Consider the following 22,637-nt stretch of genomic DNA (forward strand, 5'->3'; position numbering starts at 1 on the left):
CATGCAAATTTTGAAACTAAGAATTTCGTGTTTTTTTTTCTTTTTTTTACTGTTTTGTTTACATAGCTTTGTTCGTTCTCAAGGTTTGGTATAATTTATTATTAAAGACAGCCAAATAGTATTAATTCGGGTATCTGCAGGCCACCTGGTATGTACCCTCCGCCTCTCTGATGTAGTCCCCAGTTTCTGCAGAGCTGAAAATGAATAAAATGAAATGAAATAAAAAAAGTAGTGTTGCACACCAACCATGATTGAAGTGCTATATATATATACGCACTGCTATTTTTCTATTTAATTATGTTGAAAATTCTACCTCGGCTTTTTGTCGGCGGCCGGTAGCCTCTTTATATAAACTAAAGTGAAAGACAAGATCGCACATGTATACGCCTGTTACAGTTTTATCAATATTTGCAAAAACGTTTTGAAAAACGTCTTGCTCTCACGAATGGTAGAGGTTTCAGTCAACCATGCCATAAAATAATCCCTCCTTCACAGTGTGGCTTTCGTGAATGCCGGTCTACAGTGTTTGCTCCTTTAGAACTAAAATGATAGGTTTTCGAAGCTTGGAGATAAAAGACTTTTGGTATGTTTTGTTAACTTCGTGGAAGCTTTGAGCTGTTTATTACATCGTTTTTTAACAAAAAAATAATATAGATTTTAAGGGCAAGCATCAACTATAACTACGCAATTTCACACAACTCTTAAACAATACATTCGAATACACTCTTAGTTCTCTTATATTATTCCAGTCGTATCTTGTGTTCTACAAGAAGTCATTTTAGCGCTTTTTATTTAATTTATCTGTCAGACTATGTACAACCAAAGTAAAAAATTAGATTTGTCACTTGTGCCCACGCATGCAAGATGAACTGATTCGCAACTCTTTCCCTCAAAGGCGACCGGTGTGCCACAAAACAAAAACATCCACTTAGTCCAGACCAGACGAAATGCTATCCATATGAATTTTGTTCTTGGCGGCAAAATTAAATAACAAATTCAAAATGACTTTTCAAAACGTAATAAAAGATCAGTCATTATTTAAGTATAGTCATCGGAAAGGCAATGTTTATGTGTCTTTATATTACCAAAGAAAGCACCGATCTTTGAAGATGTATTTACAATCTGCACTGGATCACCAGAGAAAAGGTAACGTTCATGTCCAGCCAATCGCAGGGCTTATAAATTAAAATCGAAAATATTACTTGATGTACCACTCCCTGTGGACGCATTAACAATTTGCATTAAATCACTTTTGAAACGGGAACGATTTTTTGAAACGGGAACGTTTCTGTACCAGTAATTATAATTTTTGTAAAAATAAAATCGAGAATATTCCCGAGTGTGCAGCTAGTCAAGTCGGCAGCGCGCTCGACTACATGCAAAAATCCGAGGTTCGATTCCTGGCAGCGGACAGACCTTTTTGTTATTTCTTCAGCGCAGCGCCTTGTTCGTCTATACTCGTTCTTGTCCGCGTCTTCGCGCCGTTTTTAACATTTAATCATGAAATACCAACTAGCCCAAGCTTCTACGTTGTTATTTCTGTACATTTTGCATTCTGGTGAATTCAAAAACCTTGTTCCTTATTCGAGGTCCGAATGTTCCACGTGCCCAACCTACATACGCCAATCGTTTTAGAAGCCCATGTGTGTACATGAGGGGCTCCGCGTGGCGAGACGGAATCAGTCCTTCGCTAGCACTCGATCCGTCTGCCACGCCGCCTTCGACGCCTGTACCTCTGCTTTTGTTTTGGGCACAAGTTCGTTCCCATTAAACGTTAAGTTTTCTACTGCATCAACCGTCTCTCTGCCTGTCATACGTGACATTTTGGTGGAAGTGCAGGGTAATTACCCCATGAGGCGTACCCCCTCGGGGCCTCGCAGCGCAAGCCTAATCCCCGGCTCAAGAGGACCATCCGCAGATACTACCAAGACCCGAGGAAGCCGCCGCAATCATAACCTACCCCTGGAATACGGACTTCTACCAACCAGGACCAAGCAGCCAACGAGGCCGACGATGGACCACCAGTCGTCGCAGACCCCGACCGTTTCTGCTGTCGCATACCTACCCGTCGCACTCCGGACTCCGACACCTTTCCACGGAAACGTCCACAAGGATATCGAGGATTGGCCGCAACACTATAAACGTGCGACCCGCCATAGCGTGTGGTCTGCTGAGCAGTGCTTGAAGAACATATACTTTTCACTGGAAGGAACTATAAGGCACTGGCCGGAGAACCACGAGGCTCCTTCAACTTCGTGGGAGGTGTGTGAGCAAGAACTGAAGAAGACATTTGCCAGCTAACACCGACACGAGAGGGCCGAATATCTCCTTCAAACAAGGACGCAAGGCGTAAATGAGAGTATCACCAGCTTCGTCAAGGATGTTCTCCGCCTGAGCGACCGCGCCAACCGGCTACCGAGGGGAAGAGGATGCACCATCTGATGAGGGGTGTGGAGAGTGAGAAATTTGGTGGTCTCATCCGCAATCCCTGAACAACAGCCGACGGGTTCGTCAAGAAGGCGGCAAATATGAAACGTGCCTTACTAGCACGCGCTACTTACTACCAGCGACTTCCAGCATCGCTTCCCTTTCGTATTCCAGCTGCAACACCCCGGACATCCGCGAGATCATCCGGGACGTCGTCCGTGAGGAAAAAAAAAGCTCCCACCTGCAACCGCAAGCACAGCTTCGCCTTCAATTGCCGAGGTTGTAAGTGGAGAAGTCCAGCAAGTGCTGCAGCCGGAGGTTCTGGTAAACGCCGCTCTGGAACCACCGACCCTGAGCTACGCCGCCGTAGCTCGTCGCACGTCTTCCCGGCAATATTCGAGGGCACCACAATGAGAGGCCCCTTTGCCAGAATACACTGCCCTCGTCGGCCTCGAAAGACCAATGTGTGCAGGGTGGCAGACCAGCACCCAATATGCTTCCACTGTGGAGAGGCTAGCTAAGTCTATCGCCGCAGCTACTACTGCCAGCTTGGGCTCCGAGGATGTGAGCCGAGCAACCAACGCCCAAGGTACAGCGAGTAACCTCGGGAGTCGGGACATCGAAAAATACATCCGGCGGTCGCCATCTACTCGACTATCTCCCAGTCGCGGTTTCCGTTCGCCGTCACCCCGCCGCCCAGCATTGCTTCTCTAAGCAAATCCCGCCGTGAGAGCCTCTCCCACCGGTCTCGCCAAGAAAACAAAGAGCAGCAACCTCTGGAGGTAGTGTTGCCGTAGGCGGACGGCGTAAAAAACATCCAACAACGCCGGAGAGCTCCCACTCTTGCAACGCCACGTCATCCGCGGTCCGAGTCATCGCCGACATGGTGACGACTTACATTGAAGTGAAGCACAAGAGGTGGGAGGAAGTTTTGCCGTATGTTACGTTCGCCTACAGCACAGCGGTTCAAGAGACTACTGAAGTTACACCATTTAAGCTGGTTCGCGGTCCCAAGGCAATGACGATGCTCGACGCGATGCTGCCTCATGAGCCAGCTGCTGACGGAAGTGACGATGCCCAGATGGTTGCTAAACGGGCAGAAAAAGTCCGCCAGTTCTCCCGGCTTAGAATTCAAGACCAGCAACGTTTCGACGCTGGCGGATATAACCTTCGTCGTCCGGACGTCCGCCTTCAGCCCGGAGGTAAGGTGTGGGTCTGGACACCGATCCGGCGCCACAGCCTGTTTTGGGCACAAGAACCCATTAAAGTACCAAAGTACCAAAGCGGTACTTTGAACCCTACAAGATTCTCCGCTGCCTATAGGGGAGTGAAACTACGAAGTGGCGCGTGACGGAACCCAGCTTTCTTCACGCCGCCGGCCGCGACCCCAGGTGGTTCCCGTCGTCCGTCCCAAGCCGTTCTACGTTCGATAGGACTGTGGATGGTTCGTGTTCCGGTTTACTCTTCAGTGCACAGTTACTTTTGTTTTACTTTTGTTTTGTTTTGTGTTGCATGGGGCCGATGCGCTTTTTAAAGGGGGGAGTAATGCCGCACGCGCAGCTGGCCAAGTATGCAGCGTGCTCGGCTCCCACGCAGGGGTTCGGTGTTTGGGAGCGGACACACCGTTTTGTTATTTCTGTAAATGTCGCGCTTTGGTGTATTCGAGAGTTTTGTTTCTTATTTGAGGTTTTAATATTCTACGCGCAGAACCTTCTACGCCGATTGTTCCAGAAGCGCACGCGTGTACATAAGGGGCTCCGTGTGTTGAGCCGGAATCCATATTTCGCCAGCGCTCGATTCAGCCTTCAATGCCCACGACTTTCTGTTTTTGTTCTAGGCACAAGGTCGCCCCTATTAAGCGTTTAGTTTGCTACTGCATCACCCGTAAGGGGAGGAAGAGGCCGAGTGGGCTAACGCGTCTCAGCTCGGAGCGTGAAGCGGAAGCTTACGCTGGGAACCTCCTGGATTCGATCCGCCCCCGGCCGTTTCGATCTGGATGAGTTTCATACCGGCACGCGTTCTTGTAATCACTACTGCGTAGTACACATTAAAAATCCCAGGTTAGCGGTTGTACTGCACTGGCTAAATTTCTCATCTACAGCTAAGAGACCGATTACCCGTTGTGGCGTATTTCCAAGGCTGGTATAAACATAGAGCAAACCAATATCTTTTTCTGCATCACCCGTCTCTCTGCTTGCCATTCATGACCATATTATATATATGCCAACGATCCTTAAATATGAATTTATAAGCTGCGTTCAATCACATGAGAAAATACGGTTGTACGATGTTGGCAATGCATGACATTATTACCCATCGCTCACATATTTATATATATATCAATATAAGGTAACTCAAAATCTCCGGCTAACATTATATATGTTTTCCTACCCTAAAAACGCTTGAGCAACATCAATAAACTCCAATTACAGTAACAATTGTCAGCGACCCTTATCTTTAAAGTCTTCTAATGCATGAAATACAGTATTTAAGGTGTGATCGGTTAAAATTATTTACAGGACATTAAACCGTCGTTTTAGGGAGTGAAGAATTTTTATTTCTAGCAAGTTCCCCGATACATTGAGCGGGGTGTTATGTCCCGGCGCGTCAAGTAGCGTGACATGGAATTTCACGCTAAATTTAGCGGGGCTAAATAATTTATGTATAGGTCACGTGAGTTTTTCCGCTAAATAAAGCGGCAAAATTGAATTGGTGTATAGGTCACGTGACGTCACGTCATGTGACATAATAATAATTATTATAATAGTTTATTCATCCTACGTACACATACATATGGTGGGAACGGGGAAAAGAGCTGTCTGAGCAGCTTGACTGGTAACGAGACGCCTCGCAAACACGCAACGATGACAAAACAAAAACAAAAAAAAACATTGGATATACATATAACTATATGTATATATACACATGAATACCCACATAAATGCACACACATGCGCAGTGAGCCAATTTCCTTCAGATTGTTTTCAATATATTGAATTGGTTGTAGTTTCTTAAAATGCGTACAATAATTACGAAAACTATGCTGCCCTCCTTATATAATGCACAAAGAAAAAATACGTCAGGAAGAAAACAAGATAATAACAAACACTTTTTACGTCAAAGAAAACAGCTCCGCAGCTCAGATGTATTAGTAAGTATAATATCAATATTCGAATGCATGAATGTATTCAGTAACATTCAAAGGATAATTTTAATCATTTGCAGCCCATAATCCGCGCGAGAAGTTTCTATTATCAAATCACTGGAATGACGAGCAGAATATGTTAATGTATTTTTTCTAAGAGATGCCAAGCCTAATAAAACACTAGGTATATCCGATCTTTTGTTTCTATATTTAACGCTAATCCTGTATCCGTATTGTTCCTGTATTATGAAAAACCCCAGTTTCTCAAAACATTTTGGGTGTGAAAGTGATAGAGTACGTTACAATCAAGTCTTAATGCTTTTTTTGTAGTAAAATATTGTATGTTCATTTTTTTAGTGATAGTACCCCAGACATGATGACAATAGTTCAAGATAGACACGAACATTGTGTTATAGAGTAATTTGACGCGTTATGGAAGCGTTAGACGATGTCGGTGTAATAAACCAATGATGCAGGCAACTTTAGAAATAATATAATTTATGTGCTCAGTCCAGTTCATATGACTGGAAGATAACAAACACAAAGTCTTGAACGTGTGTACTATTTCGATGGGGGAAGTCAAATTTGGGGGTTTTACGTGTTAAACCAACGGAGGGCATCTGCCACGCTCCAGCGGAGGACTGAGGGTTAATTTAGACCACCTGGAGATATTTTAACGTGCAACCGAAAGCACGGTTACACGGCGCTTTCCCCGCAATAAGCCTCCGTCAGATTGTGGGCACCTCGGCCGGGATTCGAACCCGTTACAAGGGGATCCGTAGGCCGACGCTCTCGCCTCGGAGCCACCGAGGCGGCTCTATTTCGATGGGGGAAGAATGAAGGATTATATCACTGGAAAAGTTAACATCTATGTTTTGGGGGCTAAAAAACAGGCCTTTTGTTTGGGTTTTGTTTACTAAACGGTTGTTTGAAGTAGACCAACTTTCTAGTTTTCTCAGGATATCATTTTCTGTTTGTACAATGTCGTTAGAATTTTGAGCGTATAACAATAGGCTAGTGTCGTCAGCGTAAATGATAAACTTTGCCTGTGGTGAAATGTTAATGATATCGTTTATGTTAGTTTATGTTAGTAGTGAGGAATGGGACACCTTTTATACTATAATGTTTTGAGTAGTTTAATAGGCACATAAAAACAAATTTAATGATCAAAAAAGTAGTGTAAATACGCTTCACATCGGAGTAACAGCCCTTTGTTCTCCCTTTTCAAGAAATGTTAAAAAAAAAAAACTACATGAACAAAAATGTGTCCCATTTCTCTCTCCGTTATGTCGCAGGTTATTTCCTCAGATTTTATCATTTTCTTCTCAAAGTTGGTTATGAAAAAATCAATCAATGTTTCAGACGTGGCAGTAGCTCGCGTTAGTAGGTTAATTACATTCATGCATCCATTAATTTGAAATAGCGCGACAATCTGTACTTTGATGCACTATCACTCATCGAGTCACCATTGAAATCACCCTGCCAGATTACGTTACATTTTTCTTCAACAAATACAAAAGTGCCCCTAATAACTCACAAACGTTTAAAAATATTTCCATCAGGAGGACGACGGAACACTCATATAACATTTTGATTTGTTCTAATGAAAGCACTTCGTAATCAGCCATCGAACGACAGTAATCGGTCAGTAAATCGTACCTAATATATAATTTTATAAACGTAGATACCCCCCCCCTCCCACTACGCTGCGTTGGCCTATTCATGAAATGGGTGTTAAAATCAGGAATCTAATAAAAAGAGCTTCACTGTGATGTTGATACCATGTTTCTCAAGTAGCAGCTCTAAGTCATCAGTTTTATTTTTAGCGGATCTTGTATTTAAATCTGAAAATTTAAGTGAGGTGGCATATTTTCTACCCAAATAATCCTTTAGTTCTCGTGGCAGTACGATATCAGCAGCCATCATTTATATGAATAACCACAAGCAGACTCTGGCAAAGTGTGTTTAACTCATATTTTGGAGGTCAGCAATGTTCCTCACAACAGCTGCTCGCTCACGGGCTTGTTCGCGGAAAAGAATCTTTTCGTTGCTGTGCCATTCATGTTGATATTTGCTTGCGCTTGCCCATTCTTCCGCAATGCACAGCAACATTCGGTCCTGCTTAGTCATGTTTTTTCGCTAAAACTTCCCTCTCTTTTTCCTCACTTTCTTCTCTCCTTCAAACCACTGGTCACGGGTCTGCTGTTTAAAAAAAAAAAAAGACATACAATGAACGCAGGAATTTTTTCATGTTTTATGTGTAGCCGGTGAGCCGACACCACTTCCGAGTCCGTAAGTTCGGCTCTGCGTACCTTAACAGCCACTTCGTTTAGTTTATCGAGCAGGTTCTTATTATTGGTCTGCGGAATGACATAACATTTAAGGTTCAGGCGCCTGCTTCTCCATTCTAATTCATTCGTTTTGTTTTATATTTGTGAGATGGCATTGTCGCATTTGCTCTCTTCAATTTTTTCTACCCTTTTCTTTAATTCTGTGATGTCAGCGCTGTGATTCTCAAGCTGGGTCAGGATTTCATCATAGTGATCTGACATCATCCTTACAAGGTGTTCTATATTTTCGACCGTTCCCTTAAGGCTCTTAAGAATTTCTAGTTGTTCGCTGATAGTAACAGACATGTGGTAAATATCGGCGTCTGAGAGTTCGGTTTCTTTTGTTGACAGAATCCTCTGTTTGCCTTTTTTGCGAGTCAGGCACTTCCGCTCCTCTCTCGTACTCTCGTTTTTCTTTTTAAACGATACTTCAGAAATACCACTGCATGTCCCGAAATGGTTACTAAACAAGCATTCGGAACATGTTGCAACGCTTCAGTCGTCTGCAAATGGTGAGCCAGACAGCAGACATACAATGGCTGAACTTACCATATCGGGGACACACTATATATGGCTGTGTGACAGCAATAACGGTTAACGTACATATGTTTAAACGGTAGAAGAATTTAAGCCAACCTCAAAACACAGGACGTTGTTTTTAGTGACGAGCTTAGGGCCGCGGCTGCTGCTGCCCATCAATATGTTCGCTAAATTTAGCTGGAAAACTGAATTGGTGTATAAGTCACGTGATGTAAGGTCACGTGATATCGATTTTTCGCTAAATTTGGGAGAAATGAGATTGCTGTATAGGTATTGTGGCATCAGGTCACGTGAAATCAATTTTCCCGCTAAATTTAGCAGGAAATTCTAATTTCTGTTTAGATTACGTGACGTACGTCAATTAACTTTCATCAATTGACGCCACGTGACCTAAACACCAATTCAGTTTCCTCGCTAAATTTAGCGAGAAATGCATTTCATGCTTAAAAACTTGGCTGCGTGTCTCGTCATTTTGCCAAACACTTTTAAAAGACCTAGCGTTATAGGCTGGGTGGTGCTCTTAGTTTGGGTGGTGCATACGGCAGAATCACCCTTAGTCTTTCAGTGCCTGGGATGTGTGGTGCTACTAGTTCAGGTGGTGTCTAAGGCAGGGTTTTGTATGGAAATAAATTACGTCACACATTGTCTCTTAGTTACGCTACGCGCGCTGGCCTTCAGGACCACCCTGGTAAAAGCATTCGCTCTGAAATTTCTCGGTCGTCAAGAGAGGGGTGGTGTGCTTTCCTGCCCTTTCCACTCCTTGTCCCGCGCGCTCTTTCTACACCATATGTACCGTAAAATAGTTTTTTGTTGGGCGAGTTAGTGAACGTTTGGATACATGGTTTTGCGCAAAAAAGACGGACACACTTGCGCTCGTGTTTGTTTCTCTCTCTTGTGTCCGTCTTTTTTGCGCAAAACCATGTATCCAATCTTTCTACACCACCCGTTTCTCGTCCAACCTTTGCCCTTTCCACCCCTCTCTGGTCCGCGCGCTTTCTCGCACCCCCTGCTTCTGCTCCTCCCGTTCCTGCTGGGTCCGAAGCTTAGTCAGCACCGCACTCGGTTTTGACGCCGATGACCGCGACTCAATCCCAGGCACCAGTAGCCGCTTTTTTTCTTCTTCAAAATTTATAGCGGTTACGGACTAACTGACCTAAATATTTTGTTGTTTGGCCCTTGAGGTTGTTTGGCCCTATAAAGCTATCGCTTTAGTAGCTTTATCATAGCTGTCGAGCAAAACACTCTTTCAGAGCTCAGAATTCCAGGTAGCAAAATTACATTGATATTCTATTAATTGCGATTGCCACTTCATCATCAGTGGACTGTCAATTATATCTCAAAATATCGCATGAGAGCGGCACGATCTCATTGTTTTATACTTCGCATGCAATCATGTCTCAATCAGTAGCGTAACGTGTGGATCAAGATAAGAGGTCTAACTTCAGAATTGTTCATTTTATTTACACTAATGTGTGCACTAAAAGAAAGTAACCGCAGTGGTGGGAGATTTCGCGCAATTATTAGGCGGGCGCCACTTATCATTCTTCCATAGGGCACCACGTCTATCAAGAGCCAATGGGTTTAACGTTTCTTGCCTCCTCCCTCTCATCTTCCCTTTCAGAGCTAGAAATATTAAATCTGTAATTTTTTGTCCCATCCCACACATGCGTTTCTTGTGGGATTATCTTCTTATTTGGGCTGTCTTGTATGCGTTATTTTGCCCAATCCAGTTAAGTTTAAATAATTTTTTTTTGCGAAAAGTAGCCTCCCTGAATTAATTTCTAGTTTCTATTTCACAATTAATAATTGCATAAAAAATAATGTGCCGGCTGTGTGTTTCTTACTCCTCAATGTTGCCCCTCAGAACTGCGATTTCATAGCTTAAAGTTATAACAAAACGCTCACATTCCTCGACCAGCTATAGGGTTACGGTTTGTGAGAACTATAATTTTGCATTTTCCGTCAATTGAAATTAAGTTTCATTTATACCAAAAATACGTGAATCAAACTTCATTATAGATATGGTTACTTCTCATGCGGTGGTTTTTGATTATCAAGCGTCACTGCTAGCTGCTCAGCCATATATCCGAACCGGGTGGTGTTCATTTCTAAAATCACAATAAAAAATATTAATAAAACGAAACAAGTCAAAACAACTCGCGGTATAATCCTGCAACACGTCCAAAAAGGTAGCACAGTCAAACACACATAAATATAAATTGATTTAGGAAAAGCATCCTTCCTACTAACCCGTGCAAAAAAGAAAAATATTTGCAGTGGTTCCATTCTTTTGGTCATTGCCTTGTCGCCAAAGAAAGCTTGAGGCCGTTGCCTGTATTTGTTATGCCAGTGCTGTTTGGATGTGGCCCCGCTGGATCGCACAATATTCAAAATCAGAGTCCAGCGACATCACCAGCGAAAGTTGTAACGAAATGTTTAAAAGTTGCATCTTGCATAAATGTTGTGTATGCATAAGTTACAAATCTAAAGTATGCAAAATTGCTTATAACCTAGCTACTCGACTTTGGGTGTCTAGAATGGAATGTGTCGAAACTCACCACCCAATGCACAGGAAACTCGAAAGTTTACATTTTTCAAAACGAGTCCGTGTAAACATAAGTGTTTACAAACACACTTTTCAAATTTATAAATTATACTATTACTACAAATATGTGGCCTCAGACATTATCAGTAAAAGATATGCGAGTATTTTTTGCGAGAGTATTTTTGTTTCATATGTCACGATTAATACTTAGGTTAAAAATTTGGTAACCTTTTAGCTCCCATGTATTTCCGCTGTATTATAATACAAATAAAATGCAATTTTTTATTTTTTTTATTTTTCAGGTACAGTGGAAGGATTCCCAGGCAAAAACATGTTAAAGAACGGCATGACGAGGTGTTGGATACTGTCGGAAAAGAAACCGCCTCGAGAAATTACCTTTTGAAAGTTATACAGTATAACAACACAACACTCAGCAATTCTAATAAAAACACTAAATAATCTATGAATGGGAATCAATCAATTTTTAGAACTTACGAATATGTAGCAATGATTTATACGTTGAACATTACAATAACACAAAACCAAACCCGTTTTAATAAACCTTTTGACAACAGAGAAGATGTGCAAGTGAGCTTTTAAAACTATAAATAAATATCTATCCTTTAGAAACCATATTATGCCCCAGTCCCACTAGAGCGACAAATTGAACCAAACTACACCGACACGCCTCAAACACGTGCACTATGCACTCGAATGTGTCTTTAGCAGGCTTGCAGTTTCTCAATTCTCGTGATGCAAGTACGAGTGATTGGAAGCCTGCCAAGTGCACGCACCTTCGCGTGCATATGGCACTTGTTGGAAGCTTGCCGGTGTCGGTTGTTTCTGTTTGTCGCTGTAGAGTGGTACTCGGCCATTAAGGATCTATCGACGGTTGTAATGGAAAGTCTAATCTTTAATTTGTACGGTATCAAGGGACCATTTATTCTTTAGGGCAGCGAGTATTTAAGGTTCTCAGCTTTAGTTGGCTCATGAGTGTACAAGGAATCAATAAATGATGGAGATGAAAAGATACTTGAATAATAATTCTATATACTAATAAATATGTTATATTCAAATTATTTTATATTTCAAAATAGCGGCTCTGCATAATATGCATAATATTCATAATACACAGCAAATATTTCAGTTTTCTTTAGCAATGTAATGCTATTTAGGTTGGCCTTTGTGGTTGTTGCCTCAACCAGATGACAATAACTGATGTTGGGCGTTAAACAAAGCATAATAGCTCTCCAGTTTCATATTAAATGTCAGAAAGATACGACACCTGGCAACCACACAAGCTTTTTTTGGTATGTTTAGCAATGGATATTTAATATGCAATGTGATGACATGTGCTCAGAAAAAGATACACCTTCTGTGTTTACGGGATTGGTAATGCTTACTCATTCATTCACTGGTTTAAATAAAAATGGCTGCATACTCTGTTGTATTCTTTTTTTATTCCATTAACATCCTGCAATCAAAATACTTAAAATCAAATTAGTCGTTCTAATCAGCACCCCAGTTATCTCAGAAGAACGCTACTGTAATCTGCATAAATGATAAGCCGAGCTTTACGTATTTTATTTTTTTATTACCAACGTAATTTATGCAACCATTAAATAATAAAGATTCAAGTGTGCTTCGTTCAGGAAAACCGAAAACACTATTCCAGAAGTAGAGAGGTGGTTTATTGGGCGAGCTGGTAATGATTGAACATGGTTAAAATTGTGCACAAATAGAAAGGAACAGAAAAAAAAAAGAAGAGACAAGCGCAAACTCACAACTCGGTGTATTGAAGGAACAGTATTAGGTATTTAGATGATTTCCTGCTAGTGTACCGAAAGACATTTGACAATAATGTAATTAGTAGCATCATGAAAATTTTCCACGAGTGCGGTTCAGGACTTATTTTTACTTATGAAACTCATCAGGAAGGTGTGTTGTGATTTCTAGAGCCTTCCTTATTTTTGCAAACAAACCACCTGTGCAGGTCATTTTCACCCCGTTCTAAAAAAGGTTTAATTACACTATGCGTACTCGCACTCAAAAGTCGTTAAAAAGGGCCTAGCTCTTTCCTGCCTTACTTCAGCCTTAAAGAAGCCATGTTTCCACACTTTCGAAGGCAATTTTAATGCCCAAATTGAGAGGCTTACATCGACTGGGTTTCCAACGCAGGTGCTAACTGAGGTGGTAGGAGCGCCAATAAAAAAAAAAAAAAACGGATGTGAAAAGGCTTTACGTATTGTCAACAAAAGAAAAGAGTGGTGGTGGTTCCGCATATACACAAAATTTCCAACAAACTAAAACAGGTAGCCAATAGTACGGAGTCCCCTTAGTGATGTCAGCCCCCTAACAAATGTGTCCAATTTGTTCTAAAGTTCGAGCAGAAGTAGAAAATATTACAAAACACAGGTGCAGCACAAATCACGTCCACTTTTATGTGCCCTGTTCAACCAGTTTGATTTATAACATCCCCCTTTCATGAGGTAAATCCTATGTAGGACAAACAGGACAGTATTGTAATGACCGGTTAAGGGAACACAATCCTTCTCTAAATTCCATGGTGGGGGGTCATCTACCCCTGCATTGTCAAGCGTGTATCTGTACACCATCTTTACAAACAACCTCGATAATTGGAATATTCTACAAAAAACACACTAGGGAAATTTTTTAAGCTTTTAGTATACTCCGCCTAGGCGAGCGTTGTGTCAGCCAACCTTCTGGGGCATTAACCCTTTGCCTACCACAAAAATTTCGAAAAAAAAACGGTTTGAAAATACCGGATTTTTTTATGTGCCATATAAATTTAAAATGAAATACAAAGGCCGAAAACAAATCCCAAAATATTTATTATATGAGAAATCTTTGAACACACTGCAAAAGAAAAAGGGACTAAAGTTCCGCTTCACTGCATTACCACAGACAGTTCACATCACCTTGCACATGGACGTTCAGGCCGGGCGTAGCAGTACTGCAGGCAGTTCACATCACCTTGCACGCAAAGGGAACGCAAAACGTGGAGGGGCTGGAGGGGGATTTTCTACATAGATTCTAGTATAATGGCGACACGCCAACACGATGTCCTCAACGAAATCAGGGTCGTCTGAGCTAAAATCCAATACCTCAGTTGCATCGCTCTCGCTGTTCGATGAAAGATTCATTTCCTTGCCTTCTGAATCAGAAGGGACGTCACAAATATTCGTTTTCCCCCAATTTTAAAGGAAGATCGTCACTACGAACACAGCGACCAGAAGTTGACGCCGCCATTTTTAAATCCCTTATTGTCTGCATTGTAACAATTTTCTGCCAAATTCAGAAATTTACCAGGTTTTTGTTTTCCGTGAAGCGCCATCTATCCATGGCAAAGCTCACCAGAAACACGTGGACTAGCCCAGTTCGTCCATGGTAGCGTATTGGAGCCCGAATCAATGTGGACGAGCCCAGCTCGTCTTCGGGAGGAGCGGTACAAACAGTGTGGACGAACCAAGGTCGTCCATGGTAGGGAAAGGATTCACCGACAAGAAAATCGCCTCTCTGCAGTCGTATGAATGTGGTTGATGTGGTGTTCCTTCCGCGTGCTCGGGTGCCCTCGTGCCAGGGTGGCCTCGACTCGAGCTGATACTGCGGGCTGTTCTTCCTTTTTCTTCCTTCAATATACCGAGTTGTGAGTTTGCGCTTGGCTCTTCTCTCTCCTCTGCTCCTTTCTATTTGTGCGCAGTTTTAACCACATAGTATTCAAGAATGCTAAACGTTAAACATCGATGATCACACATTCCTTTCGACCCTTTCAATGGTAATTTAACAACATACATTTATTCATTTTCTGGGGTTAAAATATGTAATATACTGCAAATACCATATTTATTTAGCTTTGTGGGTGAAGTTCTGTGCTTAAAGGTACTCAAACGTCTAGCTGAAATTGATATAGACGCGATGTGTTGACCATTGTTTTGTTTTTTTAACATTTGCAATGCCCGATTTTTTTTCCTATCAAAACAATTCTATTGATTTCATTTCTTCGGAAACCAACTGAAATATTTGTAATTATAAAACATCTTACGAAACAATTTTCGATGTGTTCAAAATAATCTCATGTCCAATGGAGAAAATGGCGGGCACAGATGAAGCTCAGTAATTGTTTACTATGTTTCTATTTGATGTCTTTTTTTGTAACCTCACTTTTTGCGCATCATTCCCTATGCATCAATTGTTAATAAGTAAAAAAAGTGAACTATTCCTCATGTTTAATTATTCGCCCATAAACAACAATATCCTGTAATTTATCACAACATAATAGAATGTAAAACGTATTTAGCTAGGTTAATCTTGTGCTAGCTTTGTATTTTGAGGAAATTGGCCTCATGTCTACGTATGGATGTTGTAGCCAGACTTGGAAAGTAATCCATGACAAATAACGAATCACTTGTAATCCGTTACCTTTTCAAAGAAAATTGTGTAACTGCCATTTTACTTTTTGCTGCCGTAATTTTTAATATAATTTCGTTACAAAATATTGTAACAGATTACTCAAGTTACTCGATACTTTATAAAAACATGAACATAATACAAAAACTGGAGCAATACGCACAGGCAATTCAGAAGCATAAAGATAGCAACTTCAACAAAATAGAAAACGTCATGAAGAGGAGAACAACCGAAAAGAAAACATGGTAATTTTTTGTATGACCGATCACTAGAACCACTAAAAAAAAAGAAAAAAGATCGACATGAAAACGCCAAGGAGGCGTTATTTTCATGACCTCCTAGTTGAGGTAGACGCTTCTACTGAGAAAGCGCACCACTAACTTCTTCTGCAGAATTCCAGGGATAATTTCTGGTTGCCGTAAGCTGGCGGGATGACGGGTGGGGTGGCAGCTTTCGCTGCCTTGTCAGCTCACAGGTGAACGTTGTGCAACTACATACTTTCTCCTAAATACAATACTTTATTTTTACAAAGACTTCCATGATACGGGTGGATGATAAATGGAAGGTGTATTACAGAACATTTTTGAAGACATCAAATTTGTTTCTATTGCTTTCTTGATAAGTGTACGTGAAAAGTAGCATGAAAGTAGTTTGTAACCTAACGAGTACAGTAATCCGTCAGTTTTCAGCGAAACTAATTTGTAACGGTATTTCATTACATTTGAGGCTTGGTAATTTGTAATTGTATTCCATTACATTTTTCAAGTGATGGGCACAAGTCTAGTTGTAGCCAAGAAGCGAACTCACCACCGAGTAAGTGAATAAGTTATTTCGTCCTGCAGGAGAAGCGGATTCAGCATTGTGTCGTCTTCTTTGGTTAGTATTTGACGGAGAAGCGGACCATCCTTCTGGAATAATAGACCTCCCCGGAAAATCCCACAAGACCTCTCGCCTACCCCACATCACACAGCGAGGGATGGGAAAGCATTGGTCCGTTCCGATGTGCGCTCGGGCCTTCTCGTACGCTCCCCACATTCTGAAAGTGACTCGACTGCCTCCCTTTTACCACTAAAAGTTCAGAACAAAGAGAAATCAGGGCGTACACATCACAAAGCCAATTTGTATCTTCATTTTGTTGGCCTGCTTTTCTGAGTTCTCAAACCGCAAAATGGAAAACAAATATGAACCGCTCCATTTATTTAGATGTACTCCTTCACATGTCGTACATCGGATTTGCGTCTACAAGACAGCGGGAAGCGCTGCGTATTTCCGGAATGATCTGTTGGCTAACCGGGACATTAAAAACACCCTGAACTTGATCCGACATGTGACTTCGAAGGCATAGAGAGCGACAGAGAGTAAACCTCGTACCTTGGCGAACGCACTTCATGTTTTAAAGTCTACGTATAGGTAGAAGTACCCAGACCGGAATCGAAGGCAGAATCAACGCTTCGGGTACCTCTTAAGCAACGCCTGCCCAAGTTTGCGGATATCTACAAGCTACCAATTCAAGCCCACTTCAACACTATCGAGGAGACAGCGGAGAGCACTAATGCTCACCAGCAGCTTCTCTAGGGGTCACAAAAGCCGGCAGACGCATTTTGTGGGTACCGGAGGCCCCGCTGCGAGTCTTATGGGACGCGGTTGGCATCACGGACCGCCTGCAGTCTGCAAATAACATGGGGTCAAACGAAAGAACGTCTTCACGCGACGCCAGCAGCGACACACCCTAAAATAAATTGAAGCCATGTTTGGGCGACGAAACGTCCTCGCGCTTCTACTTTGAGGCAGCCCAGCATGATGAACGCACGCGACCACATGGTACTGAGGCACATTTTGCCAAATTACCCACGCATCAGGGAGAATGTGGGGAACGTATGTTCACGCGCTGAACGCGCTCGCCTCATATGTATAAACTATTCAACCCGTATATCATCAAAATACGGCGTTGAACAACACACTCCATGTAAGTACAACTTGTTCTAGACTTTTGCTTTCGAATAAATACTGCTGTAGACGCCAGGACACGGCGCTCGTGCTCTGTCTGTGTCTTCACTCATAACGTGGTCCTTAGTACTTGAATAGTTAAAAAAACGAAAGACATTTACAACTCTCTGTAATGCGAAATTAGAGCGCAGCTCTTGAGGAGGAGGAGGGAAGGGTACGGAGGGAAGGGTATGCCTCTCCCCCTCTCCTACCCTTTCCTCCTGCTCGCCTCCTATTTAGCGGGAAATTTTCTCTAAATTTCCCGCTAAATTTAGCGGGAAATTTAGCAAAACTTTCTCCGCTAAATTTAGTGGGTAAATTGACGTCGCGTGACCTCCACCAATTTAGTTTCCCCACTAAATTTAGTGGGGAAAGTGTGACGGCCCATAATGCAACGCGCGCGGTTACGCCGACGCCGACGCACACGCACACGCCGACGGCGACGCCACTCAACCCGGAAACAAGCGGCTAAAAGCTGCGCTCCGGAAAAAAAATGTATATATATATATAGAGAGAGAGAGAGAGAAAGAGAGGGAGAGAGAGATGAGAGCGCGCGAGGATGTCAGAATGGAGAGCTTTGGTTGGAATGACTATAGTGGGTAGACGCAAATCTAGCTGCCCTTGTTTTTACTTACACTTCGAACACATTCGATTGTGAAACGCCGGGGTCCAGCGTTCTGCGTTCGCGTTTGAACCTGTTCGAAAATTGAGTAGAGACAAAGAAAGCTGCCTTTACGTCAATCCACTAATCGTTCCATTCGGTGCTTGACGTTTTAACGTCCCCGCGAGCTCTTGTCTTCTTTTTTCCCTCAGCTTCTCGCCGCAAACGAACGCGTGGTGACGGCCATTGAGACACCACGCTAACCAGAAGCTGAAGGAAGCGGAGCTTTGGGCGCTGCCACCGCTTGTTCGGAGGTTCCAGAGACGCTTACTTGACTCACCGGACCAGCCGCATTGTCTACTGCTACTGTAAGTCTACGAAGGCGTCGGGCGAACGTGGTGAAGCACTCTACCCGTAGCCGCACCGCCGGGATGTTCCGCGAAATCGCGCGGAAACGTTTGAAGCGATGCCACAACAGTACGGTCAAGGGGGTCTAAGGACATCGGGGGATTTACTGTAACGAAGCGGGTCCAGAACATCGCACGGTGGCTTCGGATCATATCCACTAATTCTTTTGCAGGAGAAGCCGGCTTGGAAGCTGGACAGGAAGAGAACTACGACTGTGAAGAGGCACGGCGTCCGGCACTTTGGCTTTGGATTCGGGAAGGGGGAGCGGGGGGGGGGGGGGGGGGGAGAGGATTTGGTTCCGCCTGGTTACAGCCTTGGGGCGGCGCTAGGATCCCGGATATTACGAACACGCTCTGCAGTAATCACGGCCAAGCGAACTCTTTTCTGAACATATCCGAAAGCGGTCGCTGTTAGCACTGTACCTTAGAAGGAATTGAGGCCCCGAGTGACACCCTCCGGACTGCCACCCACCAAAAGAAGAAGTGATGGATATATGATCTCACAACTCACCGTTTTAGAAACTCTGACATCTGTGGTGAGATTGGTGACAACACAATTAATGGCATTGAGCGTAAGTAGAATGCATATTAGAATATTTTGAAAGACATTAGAGTACAAGGCATCTGTATAATACCCACCAAATTACAATACACCCTTTTCAAAAGTTCATCAAGCAACGTTGGAGGTCGCCATTGCTTTGCTGACATAGTGGATGTCCAGACGGCATCCAGTATGCGGAACTGGCGGTGATGAGGGTGGGGCGGAGGATGGGCTCTACGGAAAAGGCTTTTGCAGGAGCCAGCAGAGCCTTCGGGTAGAAAAGGGTTCAAATGCAAATCGGGAGGGTGGGAGGAAGCCTCGCAGAAAAAGGAAAATGGAGCAGCTCAATATAGTATTTATGAACACAGAAGTGGAAAGAAATAGAATAAAGTGGGCAGAGATTGTTTAATTATGAATATTTTGTGGTGTATGAATTGCCAGAGACGCATCTCAGAAATATAAAAGAACCACCCTGCTTGGCAGGTTATTTTCTGGTGGAATGCAATCGATGTTAGCCGGAACGGAAAGAATGGGAGTGCTACTGAAATGACAGGGCTGGGAAAGCTGCAGAGAACACATGTGGACAAAAGGCACTATTTGAGGTTTAGACGCTTTCATGCGATTTGTTTGTCTAAAAACGGGGATTGATTCAGGAGAGGAGAATGCACAGCACTTGGCGTGTATTTCGGAAGATGTTAGAAAAATTGGCTTTAATCGGGAATTATTTATCTTAAGAGGCATGATCGCAAACTTAGAAGACTTCGACGGATATACAGATTCAACAGGGTGGGTGCTACAATAATTTTGCGATGCTCTTGATCTAGTGCTGTTAACGCCCAAGTAAAATGCGATGGTAAAATAACGTGGGAGCGAAACAAGTCGCACTCAAAAATAGATTACTGTCCAATGTCAAGATAATTGTATAACAAATTAGGACACCTGGAAATAGATAAAGAAGACACGAAAAGCTTAGAGAATGATCATAAGCGATTTAAAGTAAAATTTGGTACAGCATAACCAGAGTCACAAGTTCTTGAAAGAGAAAGTAAATCGACCACAGCGACGCCAAGCTACAAGAAGTTTAAGATCGAATTGAGACTATACCATCGAGACAACTGGAGAAAGATCGAACCTACAAACATTTATTAAATATTTTTAAAAGAGAGTTAGAGAAGTTCAAAATCAAACAAATAGGAAGAAGAAGAAGGAAACACACACCGACACACACCGAAAAGCTGGTGGGACAGGGAAATTAAGGCGGCCATAGCAGGATGACTAGAGGCCTCAAGGGAACACAGATGGGCGAAGAAAAGGAGGGACACACCCGCTGAAGTAGCATAAAAATTGGATACATTTCAGGACAGAAAAGAGGAGCCCCCGCTCTAATCCAGGCCAAGATTGGTGGAGCTGGAGTGCAGTGGATGATTGAGGTAAATGAAAATAATGGGAACGCAGCGGAGAAGTTCTGAGAGAACATTAATTCACAAGGGAGGAAAAACAGAAGAGTTCCATTGTTAATTCACCATATAGGACTGGATAAGTATAGAGAAAGGAGGAAAAGGTATTTATTAGACAAAAAATCGAGGTAACATTCGCAGAACCTAAACCGAGTGAGATTGGAGAAAACACAGACATCAACATGGTACAAGACGATAACACTATCGAGACAATTGAGACGACCATGGGGGAATGCGAAAGAGCAGAATGTAAGTTACCGGCTGGAACGGCGACAGGTCCAAGTGGCATAGCAGTGAGACTAGTCAAGACAATAGGAACAAAAAGAATATTAAAGTTAAGACAGGGAACTGATCAAATAATAATGGTGGGAATGTACCCAATGATTGGAAACTAAGTAGAATGAGATTAGTATGTAAAATCAAAGGAAATTAGGATAGCATAGTCATCATACCGACCAATAACAGTAACGTCGGTCCTGTACAGACTAGCAATGCAGGTAGCTAAAAAAAATAGAGGAATTGGTAGAAAACATTTTAGGTGAGCTACGGAACGGGCTCCGAAAAAATAGAAGATTAGATGATAACTTTTTGATCATCGCTCAATGTACAGAGGTGGCACGGATGATTAATGGATAGCATTTCTAGACATTAAAGGGGCGTACGGCAATTTGAGTTAGGGAAAACTCTTGATACAGTTGAGAGGGTGTAATTTAGATGCGTATTTTATTAGGCGTTTACAAGAGGTATACAGAGATAAAATGTTGTTATAACATGGGAAGGAGAAATAACAGAACCGGCAGAAATAGAAAGAGGACTCAGGCAGGGCTGGTCGCCATCGCCCCAGCTTTTTATGATATACCTGAGTGGAATGGAAAAGAAAAAAAATAGAAGAATGCCATTTAGATTTCGATGTGTCATTATATGGAGAGAGGGAGAAACCTAAACCAAATTATATCAGGAATGTTCTACGTAGACAACGTTAGGTTGTTAGCAGATACCCGGGATAGGTTACAAGAGCTGATTAAAGGGGTCCTGCAATCATATTTAAGCGTCTACCTTTTTTGCGGTTTCCACGTCTCCTGGGGTTCGGGCAAGCCAGCGGGCACGGAGAGAGTAACTAAATATCAGTGCGTCATATTTTAACCGGACGACGCGGAAACCTCCTCCACCTACGGGGGCGACCTGCGGTGCCCAAAGCGCGCGAAATGTGATGTCTTTGGTCCTGGCCTTACTACTGGTCAGAGCCGCTAAAAGCTTTTTTTTAGTCGAAATACAAAATATAAGTGTCGCGCACCGTTTCAATTATTTATGAAAGTAGTTTTCGTTCAGTATTTTACATCAGAAAAGACACAAATGCAGACGAACGGCGAGCGTAGAAAGGTCCCGGATGTACGCGGCGGCGCTGCAGTCGTATACCGGCTCGAGGATCCGACCGGTTCCGAGCGTTCCGAAGGCCTTCGGCGGTGGTTTGGCTGGCTACTTGGCCATTTGGCGGTAGGGCTGCGCGAAGTGGCTCCCGTTCTGAACGGATCTTTACCCCGTGTTTGCTGTCGTTTGTGGCCAATAAAGTGTCATGGCGAATTAGTGTTTAATCGCGCAGCAAATGCAATGCGAGCAGCCCTGGCCGCCCGCTTCATACAGCCTGTCCAGAACATGCTATAGTGGCGCCCTCTTGAGGCGTCGACACGGAGTGCGGCAGCCGTGAGCGCTCGCTGAGCTCACTACCCCTCCTCTAGTTCACGGCCACTCAAGCCAAGACCAAGGACGTCATAAAGGAGGTTATTTTTTGCTGGGTTTTGTAATTTTAATTTGCCTATAACTTTTAAAATAAAGCGAAATTTGAGAAAGAAAATTGTCATGAAGTTACTACGTTCAGTATGCTCAGGTCTTGTGCAAATTAAAAACCAGTCAAAAAGTTGCTGCAGGGCCCCTTTAAGATCTGTGGAGAGGAAGGAGACACTCTGGGCCTGAAATTCAGTGGTAGAACACGTAGACAAGTATGAATATCTAGCAGTGTGGCTACAGTGGCTTAAAGGGGTAGTGTAGTTACTGCGTAGCCTCCACCATGCATCGGGAATGGCCGCTCCTCGGAAGACGGTGTAGGTGGCGCTTCGATTCGCAGCTCCGTTAGGGTGCCGCAATCGGCCGGCAGATAGAGACACCCTAACACGCCTCATAACTAATATAAATACCTCAAAAACAAATATTTGTTTCCAGTGAACTTCCAACG

At 43.0% G+C, this 22,637-nt stretch overlaps 1 protein-coding gene across 2 annotated transcripts in view; it reads left to right on the top strand.

Moving 5' to 3' along the window:
- The window catches only part of LOC8036820 (protein slit), a 129,106-nt gene that overhangs the window by 93,055 nt on the left and 13,414 nt on the right, over nucleotides 1-22,637 (top strand). Inside the window, exon 4 of one of the 2 annotated variants that reach the window (XM_029982860.3) lies at nucleotides 11,290-11,563. The exons of the other annotated variant lie outside the window; for it this stretch is intronic. Coding sequence (XP_029838720.2) covers nucleotides 11,290-11,446 — 157 coding nt within the window. The 3' untranslated portion in view covers nucleotides 11,447-11,563. Of the gene's footprint in view, nucleotides 1-11,289; nucleotides 11,564-22,637 lie in introns of those variants that run through there. 2 annotated transcript variants of the gene reach the window in all.

This window comes from Ixodes scapularis, unplaced genomic scaffold, assembly GCF_016920785.2.
Source record: "Ixodes scapularis isolate PalLabHiFi unplaced genomic scaffold, ASM1692078v2 PGA_scaffold4__175_contigs__length_147842914, whole genome shotgun sequence".
Taxonomy (NCBI): Eukaryota; Metazoa; Arthropoda; class Arachnida; order Ixodida; family Ixodidae; genus Ixodes; species Ixodes scapularis.